We start from the raw sequence: 13,880 nt of genomic DNA, 5'->3' as shown, positions 1-13,880 counted from the left end.
TCTGAGAAAATCCAAATTATGGCTAACGAAAATGCGGACAAACAATACATTATGACTCAAAACTGTATGGGAAACAAAAGAGACCCGTGTTAAACAACGGCAGGCTTTTACGAATGAATTAAAAGGGATAATTGCTTTTCGCCACTAACAGCCCACGGAAGTGACGAAACCAATCTTATTAACGTTTGAATAAACGTATAACGTTACAAGTGGTTGGCAAACAGCAGCACATTAGGGAAGAAAAGTTAAAATGGCGGGCTAGAAGCGGCAGCGAGGGGTTCGATTCGATATGTAAATAAATATGGGTGCGAATGGCGGCTGCGGGCGACGGTAAGTAAATATTTATGAACCCTCATAACAGGTCAAGATTTGCGCTATTTGTTATTTTGGCACGTCATCCGTACCTTGGGGTTATATTATGGTCTCATAGGCGCGATTTAATCCGTAGTTTAATTCAATTGTTTAGGCAAATCTTGTAATAAAATCCATTTCTGGGTATATGGCTAAAACTGTCTAAATCTTTAGTTGGTAATAACTCCGTTCTACGATTCAAAAAAAATATTTATGTATGTATTCCGTTCTAAAGCATATACCATAGTCAGACCAAGCTAAGTTGGCAGCGAAATTAATAGCCCATCCTGTGCAAGTGTTAAGTAAACGTCATAATTTCATAGAAGTTTGACGTTTAAAATAACACTTGCACTGGCTGGGTTGTCAAAATCGTTGCCAACTTATCATGGTCTGACTGTACTTAGGCTTGCTTGTATTGGGTAGGTAGGTGTTGTAGGTAATGTTACTAACTCAATTTACCGGTCTTAGTAAATAACAAATTAAGGTGAGTACGACTAAGATCGGGCACCGGTCAATATCGTATGATTAAAATTTCCGCCTGTTGCGGGTTTTTTAATGCTGGCAAGGTGGTGCATGCGCATTTTGTCCCGCACCCCCCTTCAGTCCGCACTTGATGCTCCGCCTAACAATTCGCGTGATATGTGTGCCGTTAAGTGCAAAAAAAAATGTGGTTTAATTTTTTATCCGGGAATACCCTCCGCTAGTTTTTTTTTATTATAACTAGTAGGTTTAAGCTTTTTTGTTTCTTTTAGAGATCGCATATTATTTTTATTAAATTTGTAACAAAGCTGTATATTTGGAACTTTGATACGATGCCTGTAGGCCAAGATCCGGTCTTATCCCCGATCGGATCCTAATTATCCGATCTTAAACTCTCAGGCATGCTCAAACTTTATTCGCGTCTCCACTATTTGCGATTAAATTAGGTATTAAATGTGATTAATGGTAGGTATTAAAACGCCGACTGCTTAAAAATGGTCGTATTCATTCCTCCACTTTCATATTATTTTATCCTTATGTCCTTTTTTATTACCTTCTATCAATCTACCGGGCTTATGGTGTCAATGAGCCCACGTGGGTTCATTCACCCCACATGGGTTCATTGACCTTATACCTAAAAATTAGAAAACCATACGAGTAATTATTTGAAAATTGAGAACATGCACTCAATAATCGGAAAAAAATGCAAAAATATAAAAATCTTGTTGGATATGATATGATAGCTCATATTACTGTTAGGCCAATTCTTCAATATATTAATTAGGGGATAAATCCGGTTATTTTGCTATAGTAAACATTATAGTACCGGCAATGGGGCCGAACTTATAGGCTTGTCCGTTCTTACACCGTCAGGAAAAACATAACGCAGTCTATTTATTTTGTTTCCTATATTTCAACACTCATTACCCGCTCGAAAGATAATAAAATAAAATTATATCGAGAATGTCATTATTATCAATTGTGCATTTGAACCAAGTACGTACCCTATCCACAAGCCGAGAAAAAAAATCCAACATCATCCCCACCCACACTATCCCAACCAAATCCCAACCCACCTAATGACGTTCGAAACATTTACGAACTCGCCTAAAACAATTCTACTGACAAGACCCCATTTTTCTATGGAACTAAGTAGGAATAACGAGTAAGTATGTGCCTACATGACCAACATGTCATCGGCATATTTTCTCATAGTTATGAGCATCTGTTATGGAATTGATTGAGCGTTTCAGAAGGGAACGGCGAAATGCCCTCGCGTTTTTTCCTCGCCACTTATCGCCTCTCGTGTACCGCAAATACTCGAATGTTTCCTAATGGAAAAGACATGCTCGGAGGAGGCGCTGGATAAATACTTTATTGAGACAAGGGCTCGGCCATGTTCACTATTGATGCTTTCATGGGCGACCGAATGTTCATCGGGAACAAGCATCCGTCAAATGAAACGGGGAAATTGGGCACCAGTTTAAATGTCGTTTTTTTTTAACCCCGACGCAATTTTTTTTTTAAATGTTTGACCCTAATGTCTGTCCGTCTGTCTGTCTGTGTGTCTGTCTGTGGCATCGTAGCTTTCAAATAGATGCGGTTTTTTTTACTTAAAAGCCAATTTCCTTGCGGTTGTTCTTAGCTATGTTTCATAAAAATCGATCCAGCTTGAAGAGTATCAGCTTTTTCCAAAATTATGTAAGGCTTTTTTGGCATAAAATGGACTTTTTTGCATAATGCGTGAGTCTTTTTTTAATTTTTAAGTTAATAGTTATTTCAAGTTAGAAAACATGAACCAAATCGAGTTTTGTCTTCTGCGCGCGTGCACCGAGGAAAAGTTCATTTGTCTCACACAGGTAGTTGTTTTATTGTCTACGAGGCTATACATTTCCATTTATATTTCTTTATTTAGGCGCGAGCTCCTTTTGATGATCATTGGCACCCTTTTCCCAAGATATTTGTATTTATAATTTTCAGGAGGCGTACGGGTAGCCGAAAAAGAATGCTCAGACAATACTTAGACGTACTTTGCGAAAGGCGGACAACTTCATACCTAACGCATTTTAATTAAGAAAATCGTCTTGAAGGTCTTCCTTCCGTCGGCCGCGATAAAAGCATGCAAGGAAGTAACCGTACGTACCGCCCTAAGGAGTTTAACTTTCCAAGTATGTTGTTCGCTTTTAAATGGATTTGTTGTATAATTTTCATTTTGATATTAATAACGATCGTTTTACCTAATTTTTCAGTGAAAGTACAGTCGAGACACTCGTGACCATAAATATGTACCTGTACGTTTCTTCACCTTAATCTATTTTGCAATATGGTTAAAAAAATATATATTTATGAACTCGATTGTACAAGCCTAAACTTAGTCATGTTTTGTAAAACACACATGTATTTATTTTTCTCGTATTCGTAATGAAAAGTAGAGTGTTTAACTCTTCTGAAAGGCATCCATTCTGACTCGAACTATATAAAATACCTCGTCGGAAATGGGTATCTTTGATCCCTTTAAAAGCTCTCATTGAACTTTAAAAACGAATAAGAAACTAGCATTTTATCCACATGTGTGGCAAAGTAGGTAATCTGATCCACAGTTTGAGTTGTTTACTCATGTTAGCTGATAGAACTGAATTTTAAGTGATGATTTTTAAAGATAAATATTTAATAACGTTTTTAACGTTATATTTGATTTGTAATGTTTTACAGATAGTATTTTCCTCGCGTTGTGTGGTGAAAAATATTGTGTTTCACTCGGGAGCAAAGTTTGTTAACTCTCGTGCCTTGTAATCCTTGATTCCACTTTTCGAACTACTGGCTACGCTTTAATTTTGGAATCTTTCACTTGCTCAGATATCAATATTAGCGCGAGGGGTGAAACTTGTAAAACAAATAACTGGCTATATTTGTACTGGTAACCGCGGCGGTGCACGATTTTCGCGAAAACTTTTTCGAACAGCGTAGCCTGGATGTGAAGGGAAAATTCAGAAAGCCTAAAAGTAGGAAATTACCGACTTACCGTCTTTTTTCATGTTGACTCGCAGGCACTTGGAGAAGCGGCAGGCCTGGCACTGGTTCCGACGGGTAACGTCCACGATACAGCGCCCGCTCTCCTTACACACGTAGTCTAAGTTTCTGCAGGCGACAATGGAAAATGTACATTAGATAGATAAATAAATAAATATTATAGGGACATTCTTACACAAACTGACGAAGTCCCACGACATATGTAATATATACAAATATACTTAAATAGATAGAAAACATCCATGACTCAGGAACAAATATCTGTGCTCATCGCCCAAATAAATGCCCTTACCGGGATTTGAGCCCAGGACCATCGGCTTCATAAGCAGGGTCACACGCACTAGGCCAGATAGTTCGTCGATAGATAGGGTTTTTTGGTAAAAAAAAAAATCTCAAACCTGCAATGAAATGTTGACATGATTTGCTTCAGATTAGATCCGGAAATACTATGTACGTATCCAGTGCGATGAGTGAAGATGATATGTAAAGGTATTTCATATAGCCTTATACACACCTAGGCTGAAAAGCAACCTTCTTTTGTAAGGGTTCCGTACCCAAAGGGTAAAACAGGACCCTATTACTATGACTCCGCTGTCCGTCTGTCCGTCCGTCTGTCATCAGGCTGTATCTCATGAACCGTGATAGCTAGACAGTTGAAATTTTCACAGATGTATTTCTGTTGCCGCTATAATAAAAAATACTAGAAAGTACGGAACCCTTGGTGGATGGGTCCGGTCGCAATTGTCCGGTTTTTTTAAACCTCATATTGTGACACAATGTCTTGGCATTCAACCATCAAATAGTAGTAGTTTCGTAAATGGTTTTTAGCTGTGTAAACCTACGAATAAAACATACCTACTGACTACAATTATTATTATTTTTATTTTATTTCATTGCATGTTTGAGAAAAGAAATACGTATACATATCTCGCCAAGAAACAGTGTTGCCAGCCGCGTATACCTATCTATTTGGCCTGCAACCCTTCGTTCCCTGGCGTCTATAGTAATGTACTACACTTACTTACATGCCAACAGTTAATTTCTAGTATAAAAAATACATTTATTTATTTATTTCAAAGTAATAAAAATTACAATTTATCCGTATTTACCCATTGCGGTAAATTCATTGTACTGAAAGTTCTTAGAATGGGTCACTTAGAGTTCATGTACAGTCAGAAAAAAGAGGCATGTGTTTTATAAAAAAAAAATTAAGAAACTATTTAGCTATTATTTTTCAGGATTGCTGGCAATTTTAAGTTGTTACAATTTTTTAACGTGGGCTCAATCAACCAAATAGGGTTCTGATATAAAGCTACACAAGATTCTATTTCGCAATGAATAGATATGATCTCATCGGAATATCAGCGCTGGAATTCGCCAGCAACCTGCCGAGATGTGGCCATTTCGTGGCACTTTACTCTTCCTATGTTATCTTATGTTTATTGATTGCCTGTGTGCTTACGAATAAAAAATTATATATATTCTATTCTAAATAAAATGTCACCAGGCATGTCAATGATCAATTTCAAAAAATCGTTTATTGGAATGCTACGCAATCCTACGTCCTTTTTTAGGGTTCCCTACTAAAAAGGTACGAAAGGAACCCTTACTTTAAGTCAATATTTTATTGTAGGTACGGCGTTAACCGGACATGAAAGTAAATGATTGTATACCGTCGTATGCTTCGTTTGAAGAAGCCCCTGCACCCGTCGCAGGACGGTACACCGTAGTGCTTTCCTGAAGCCTTGTCACCACACACGCGGCACATCGCTTCAGGCTTGCTGCCCCCGTCCATCTTCACCTGTCAATGTCAATCGCACTTCAAAACAAGCATAGCGTAAGAACATGACTGCCATTTGTTATACCTATACAAAAAAGATATAAAAGAATAGTACATTAACACAAATATGTTTTTATACTGTCACAGCCTATTTGCTCTGAAACTACTAGACTAATTAAGTTGAAATTTGGTACATATAAGTCTGTGACCGAAAGATGGATATGTAATGTACACAAATGAATTTAAAACACAGAAGGCACTTTTGGGGGGTAAATGAGAAAAATAAAAAACAAAGTTTTGCAAACTAAATTGTGTGACCTATCGAATGAAAGAGCTTATTGTGAGGATATCAAATATATATTTTTTTTTATAAACAATTTATAAGTTTATCAAAGAAATTGACAAAAAATACCATTCCCCCTTTAACTCCGAAATTACTGGGTCTCAAAGTTTGAAATAAATACACCAAAAAGGCACGCCTTAAGTGTTCAAGCGTAACTTGGACTTTAAATGCAGCTACAGGCTTGGCATACAGCCGCAATGATACTTGTACTATTGATTGATTTCGTGGCACTTTCAATTTTTTATGTCTCTTTGTCTTGTATAATTTTCTATTTTGTTTTTGTGCTTTTGAATTAATTATTTTTACTCTATTATCTATAGGTATTTGTACCATATTGTTCCGTGTTTGAGCACTACATTCAAGCACCTCTGTCTTCGGCTTTCGCTTTTAGGCACTTGTACTATTCTTCTGATCAATCAAACAAGAACAATCGTAATAATAAAGCTCTGAAAAATCCAAAAAAAATATTTTTTTACGGCTTGTTAACAATCTCACGTATTTTATTGTTGTTGTACCTAATTAAGTATAAGCTATAAAATGACACTACGTTTTTTCAAAATGCGTCCATAAACTGATGCGATCACTACTACAGCGTAAACAACGCGCATAAGGCCTATTTTAGCTCCGAATGCGAGTTTTCTAGCACAAAATCAGCGCCATCTCTGTCAGCAGTACATTCAACTTCAAGTAATAGCTTCTTTTCTAACCGTCGATGTAAAATCAATGCATACTGATAGCTATTATCTAGTTGTCAAGATATAAGCCACCGTGCCATAACACTTTCTGTTACATCTGGTTTTTGATCCGCCTCTGACCCTTTCGGGTTTTCAAGACGTTTCACTCACGCTTCATTTCCAAAAAAAACATCCGACTCGCACTTGTCCGGTTTTTTTAAGTCGATTAAAAATGTTACAATAGACATTGCATTGGTACGAGCTAACAAAAAATGTAAACTTTACAAGACGTTTGGCGTATAAAGGATAGTAATTTGACAGCGTACGCCATAACAGGTATAACCCTTTAACGGAAAAGACTGAAAAAAATCCTCAATTGAGAAGATCAAGATGATGTTGCATGTGGTTTTTTTTGAGATCGTTGCCCTATAAAGGATAATCGTTAACTTACGCCGTCTTAGGGCCACTTGCGCTAGCCACTTACCCGGGGTTAACCGTTAACCCAGTGTTACATTGTATTGGTAACCATGGTACTCGTAGCTTCAGGTTTAACCGGTTAACCCCGGGTTAATGCTGCTAACGTTTTCGTAGCGCTACACGCGTAGCCGATTCTAGCGTTATATACGTATATACGTTGACCATCCGTCGGATCTTTTACAAGTTGTATATTGATAGAAAGGTAACCGTAGAAGTTAATTTCGACGAACTATGTACATGGAAAAAATGTGCATAAAATATTTTAGTCAATATTGTTTGCCTATTTGCATGTAATGGTATAATCACCCAATATTAAAAACCCCAAAATTATGCGCATACCTAACACCACATTTTCAGCACAATAGCTCAATCAAATTATCCGCAAACGTGATACGGCAAAGAAAGGATAATTTTGAAAAGATATTGCCTCGTCACACGGGGTATTGATAGTCGATTGATTATTCAAATATGCCGTCAGATGCGACATTAGGAGCTAAAATATTAAAAAGTGCTTACGTGTGCTCGTTGTTTAATACGGCAAACGAGAATTTGATATGTCAACGTGCATGGTATACCTACTCATGGTTTTAAGGTACGGTCACGTCTGAAAATATCGATACGAAAAAAGTGCCATAAATATGTATACACGACTTTATTGCCCTGGTGACTGTACCTATTTAAAAATGTAGGTATAAAAAAGATTTTGTTTTAATTGTTATCAGGGGAGACTAACTAGATAGAGTCGTACCAAGTTAACTCTGCATCACCTTTGCAATGACAAGTGTGGAAATGTCATTATTAATGTCCAATTTGTAAGAAAATATGCCGTTTAAAATAAATAAAAAAAGATAAAAAATAGAAATCTAAAAAACAATATAGTCATTTCTTTAAAAAAACAAATTGGCCAAGAGCATGTCGTGCCATGCTCAGTGTAAGCTTCCCTAGTTACCATTCTGTCAGAATAAGCTAAACGGGGGCGATTAGTAAGTCATGTACTCATGTACATGAAAAGCATAAGGGAGTACCTTCGCAGGGCTTTGTACGTCTTTTTCGACTTTTTGAAATAATTCAAAAACGGCTGAACCGATCATGATCGCTGTAGTTTTCATTGAAAGTGCTTGTTAAGAGACGGACAGATAGATTGACATGACGAAACTATAAGGGTTTCTAGTTGAGTATGGAACCCTAAAAAGGGAACAGCCTTCAATAAACTAACCTACTGAAGAGCACAAAATATATTTTATACATAAACCCCCCACCTATATCCATGTCCAGTCCCTATCCCGTCGTAAAGTAAATTTCTGCCAAAAAGTAATTAATGCCTGCTAATAAGAAAATTAATGACTAGAGGTAGTAACTTCGTTTTTGAAGTCGGTGCCAAACCAAAATCTTAGAAAACCGATATTTTAAGAAAGAAGGAACGCTGCACTTACTTGAATAAAAAAAGACATAATTTACTCATTTAGTTCTTGCACTACTAACTTCTCGTTTTTTTTTGCTTGGCAGTAAATAATGTTTTTGTTGGTTGACAACATTGACACTCTTTGTTATTTCCAAGTCGGTGCAAAGTTAGTTTAGACGGACCCTAATTACACTTTACCTACCTACCCTTTAACGTACTTATAGACATTACTTATTTATGCATGACAAATTTACCATACTTATTTAATAAAATGTTGTAAATTTTCGATCAAGAAATATTGATTAATAATGTTGTTTTTCATATTGTTTTTTCAGTATATTCCCGTATTTTCTCCTCCCCCTGAAGTGCTTTCCGCGTTAAAGTTCCAGCATCGTATGGCGACTTTCCCACGAAGTTCCTGAGGGAACGTGCCTGAGCCATTATTTACCAATTACGCTTTCGAGCCAAGTGTGCGTATACATTAGACATTTTCATTTATTCGCAAGATAACGCATTGTGTTGGGAAATTCGGAATTGTTTCGCTGATGTCCTTCAAACATTAAAAATATTCACATCGTCAAAAAACTCATTAAGAAAAGTTTTTTAAGTCCTTTCCAATGTGTGCCATTTGTAGATTGGTAAAAAATGTTTTACGTTTACTTTTACACAAAGCTCATAGCGGTCATACCCAATAATTATTAATTCATCTAAAATACAACGACTTATAGATACCGGTGGGCAGACATGAGAAGTCTATTGTTCAGTTTTTGCTATTTTTGCTACCTTCCAATGACAAGTTAAGAAACTATTGTTCTCTACTTTTTATAAGCCCTAATATATTTAGACCCATAAATGTAAAAGGTGCATTAAATACCGTTTTTGTGTCATGGCATTTTAATAACAATGGTTTTGGGAATATCATATGGCGTGCGCGAGTCATGCGTTAGTATTTAGTGTCATAATCGTATCGATATCGGAATATCGTTCGTAACTAATTGTCAGCAAAATGTTAACATGTTTCGTAAGCGTAGCGTGACTTTGGCCCACAATTACGCCGTATGTGATGAATTGCGGTAAAATACAACCCTATATCTTATCAAAGCCGTGTCGAAGTTCTAACCCCATTGACATAAAGTCGATTACCGGTTGATCTAGGACAGAGATACGTGGTTCAGTATACGTGGTTCAAGATAATTATCTATTCATGTGACGCGTGGCGGACCGAATATCAGGTGAATGACGGAAAATAAAGGAAACAATGGATTGTTGGATTCCCGTATGGTCTAATATACTAATACCTAATATGACTAGTGTCGTGTGATTTTCAGAGTTGAAAGTAAGTTGTACTCGAGCCTGGAAATAATAAAAATTTAATAGCAGTGTACAGAGACAACAGGTACGCTCAAAGGTAAACTGAAGAGCAGCGATAAAAACAAACTTTCTTTTAAACTCTTATGGAATAAAAAAAGGTTCCGAATTACAAACTGCAAAATGAACAACACTGGGCCTTGGGATGCTAGTAAATTAATAATGCCTAGTATTTATATAACTGACAAAACGCGTCAATTAAAACAGCGAACACTTGTCAACAATTAGTAACGTAACAACCACAATTAGGGCTCCTCTAGCAAACATATTGTAGGAGTTATTAAATCGCTGCACCTATTATTATGGGAAGGGTCTCCGTTGCGTGCGGGGCGAAGTCAAAGGGCGAACGTGCGGCTGTGACATTAAAGTTGAACCCCGACCCTAACGCCGTAAGCTTATGGAGAGGTGAACTAAATACATCAGACTGCACATACTCGTAGCTTTCTGGGATCATTTTTTAACGACTTTATAGCAAGAGACATTCTGTGTGATTTTCAGTTTGTCTACTTAAGTATGCGATTGTGATTCGAGCTCCTTTAAAATAAAGGTAGGTTAGTTTTAGAGACCCGACTATTTGATCGATGATCGCTCTTACTACTAAAAGTAAGAACAATTGTTGAAAGAAAAGTACAGTCGCTTTTTTTATCAAAAAATCTGTTTTGAAGAAATTTTAGTACATGGAAATCGTTAGGTAATGGCTGGCTGGCTTTTGGAAGACGTACAAGTGCTGCCAGGGTAGTCCCTTTTGCTTGTTAAGTACATGGATCCACTAATAGCTTTCTACTCAAGGCAGCCTATTGTATCGGGTAACTACGGATACGGAACCCTACATTGAACATTGCCCGACCTGCTTTTGGCCAAACGGCCGTCTTTTTAGGGTTCCGTAGCCAAATGACAAAAAACGGAACCCTTATAGATTCGTCATATCCGCCTGTCTGTCCGATTATGTCACAGCCACTTTTTTCCGAAACTATAAGAGCTATACTGTTCAAACTTAGTAAGTGGATGTATTCTATGAACCGCATTAAGATGTTCACACAAGAATAGAAAAAAAACAATAAATTTTGGGGGTTCCCCATACTTAGAACTGAAACTCAAAAAATCTTTTTTCATCAAACCCATACGTGTGGGGTATCTATGGATAGGTCTTTAAAAATGATATTGAGGTTTCTAATATAATTTTCTTCTAAACTGAAAAGTTTGCGCGAGGGACACTTCCAAAGTGAAAAAATGTGCCCCCCCCCCCCCTGTAACTTCTAAAATAACAGAATGAAAAATCAAAAAAAAATATATGATATACATTACCATGCAAACTTCCACAGAAAATTGGTTTGAACGAGATCTAGTGAGTAGTTTTTTTTAATACGTCATAAAATTAAAAAAAAAATCATCAAATCCATACATGTGGGGTATCTATGGATAGGTCTTCAAAAATGATATTTAGGTTCCTAATATCATTTTTTTCTAAACTGAATAGTTTGCGTGAGAGACACTTCTAAAGTGAAAAAATGTGTGTGTCCCCCCCCCCCCCCCCCCCCCGTAACTTCTAAAATAACAGAATGAAAAATCTAAAAAAAATATATGATATACATTACCATGCAAACTTCCACCGAAAATTGGTTTGAACGAGATCTAGTGAGCAGTTTTTTTAAATACGTCATAAAATTAAAAAAAAAAAAATTTTCATCAAACCCATACGTGTGGGTTATCTATGGATGGGTCTTCAAAAATGATATTTAGGTTCCTAATATCATTTTTTTCTAAACTGAATAGTTTGCGCGAGAGACACTTCCAAAGTGGTAAAATGTGTGTCCAAAGTGGTAAAATGTTGAACAAGATCTAGCAAGTAGATTTTTTTTTAATACGTCTTAAATGGTACGGAACCCTTCATGCGCGAATCCGACTCGCACTTGACCGCTTTTTTTTATATTTCCTCTATATGTTTTGTTACCACATTTAAAATAAAATAAAACGTTAGGGAGTTTTAGGGTTCAGTTTTTCGGGTTCCGCAGTCAATTAGGAACCCTTATAGTTACGCGATGTCCGTCTGTCGTTTGTGTAAATAAATAGTAAAAAAATATTATAGGCTACCTCCCATACAAAATGTTTTTAGGGTTCCGTACCAAAAAGGTACACAAGGAACCCTTATGGTGCGACTCTGTCCGTCCGTCTGTCTGTCACTTCGCTAAATATCTCGAGAACCACTTAAGCTATCGATTTCAAATAGTTATGAACAACGCTAACCCAGACACATAGAAAGTATTGTTTTTTTTAAACTACTCACTAGGTCAAGTGGGGTATCGGTTGAAAGAGCTCAAATTATACATTTAAAAAAAAATCTATTTCGGTAACTTTTTTTGATTAACAAAAAACATTTCGGAATTCAGTTTGCAATTTAACCAAATTTACGTGTGTTTATAACACTTGAAATTTCTATGAGATTACATTAATACACTTTATCTTTGTCCTAAGCGGTCGTCCTGAACGGATATTCATCATCATGGGTGGAAATCCCTTCAGGAGTGCCCCAAGGATCTCTACTTGGGCCTTCAACTTCAATATTTATTCAGCAAATAGGCCACAAGGGCATTTTTACACGTCAACATGGAATTTATATACATACACTTATATATTACATACAATTATAAAATACAATTAGTTAATTGAAAATATTAATGCAAACGAAAGTATTATTGTTTAAAGTTAAAGTAGGTAAGTAAAGTATTATTACTACTTAGAGATGTATAAAGTCTCTAAATGTCGAATTACAAAATAAAAAAAACTACACTAATAATAATATAAAAACACAAACAGAAACAAAAAAAAACATTATTATACATCATTTTTACACACGATATTCAATGCTTTAAACACGCAACACGCAAATATTATTTTATTTGCTGATGATATGAAAGTCTTCCGTAGGTATACACCTCTCAGGTTTGCAACCCTTCCAATCCAAAAAATGTTTATTCTTTTTCTGAGATTTAAATTCAAAATTCCAAAACAGCATTGTACCAAACTCCACCTGCTACATCTTTACATCTGGCGGAATATAGGTATCTGATGTAATTTATATTATGAAATTTGCTCAGAACCATGTAGACTGCTGATCTGCTAGCGAACTTATGGTTCTCAGTCCCCTCACGCCTATCGGTGGACACATATCGGTTTATTATATATATTATGGCATTAGATTACTTTGCCGCACATGTGAATGAAATGCAACTTTCTCAACAGTTTTAGAACAATTAAGCGAGCTCTCACCAGCTGGTGTGGTGAAAAATAAGCTGTTATTCTATTTCATGTAGGTTGTGCCTACTAATTAATATAATATTTGGCGTTGAAACTCTAGGTCCATGGGGTCCCAGCGCGAATAAGTTTTTTGGAGAAATCGCGAAACGTCTGGTTGACATAACTGGTGACCGAAGAGCTGGCGGCTTCCTCGCACAACGTATCAGTATTGCGATACAATGAGGAAATGCCGCCAGCATCCTTGGTACAATGCCTCAAGGGCCTATTTTAGATACGAGTATAAGCTAGTTATAGTAATCATCTGTATATATCCATTATGTATATTGTTATTGTAAATAAATATTTTTTTTAAATATAATATTTTTGACAAAAATGCAAGCCAATTACCTATCTAGCTTATAGCTGAAATATGTTATCAAAGTGGGCTGACAAAGAAGCCGTTACGACACAGTTGCATAAATCACATGTTTAAGATTTGATATTAGGTAGTCGTCTCAGTAATAATTAATAATGGTGACTAATATGCACAAAAATATACATTAAAATATAAATAGTATAATATAATATAAACTAATAGTATAATATAATGTAATATACGCGAGGACGTAGCCTTATTTGGGATTTGTGTAAGCACATTTGCCCCTTCGCATCTCAGCCACGCGATACACAAAGCTGGAGCCGCTGCCGAAAACGCCGCCAAATTGAAAGGGGCTAAATACT

General features: G+C 36.4%; 1 protein-coding gene across 1 annotated transcript in view; it reads right to left on the bottom strand.

Annotated features, from left to right (window-relative positions):
• Window positions 1-13,880, bottom strand: part of LOC133534674 (uncharacterized) — a 91,911-nt gene that overhangs the window by 4,175 nt on the left and 73,856 nt on the right. Inside the window, exons 14-15 of the mRNA XM_061873899.1 lie at window positions 5,535-5,662; window positions 3,854-3,969 (exon numbers count right to left, since the gene is read on the bottom strand). Of these exons, the coding sequence (XP_061729883.1) occupies window positions 3,854-3,969; window positions 5,535-5,662 (244 nt within the window). The remainder of the gene's footprint in view (window positions 1-3,853; window positions 3,970-5,534; window positions 5,663-13,880) is intronic.

The sequence above is a fragment of the Cydia pomonella genome, chromosome 1 (assembly GCF_033807575.1).
Source record: "Cydia pomonella isolate Wapato2018A chromosome 1, ilCydPomo1, whole genome shotgun sequence".
Taxonomy (NCBI): Eukaryota; Metazoa; Arthropoda; class Insecta; order Lepidoptera; family Tortricidae; genus Cydia; species Cydia pomonella.
This window is presented reverse-complemented; position numbering and strand designations above follow the sequence as displayed.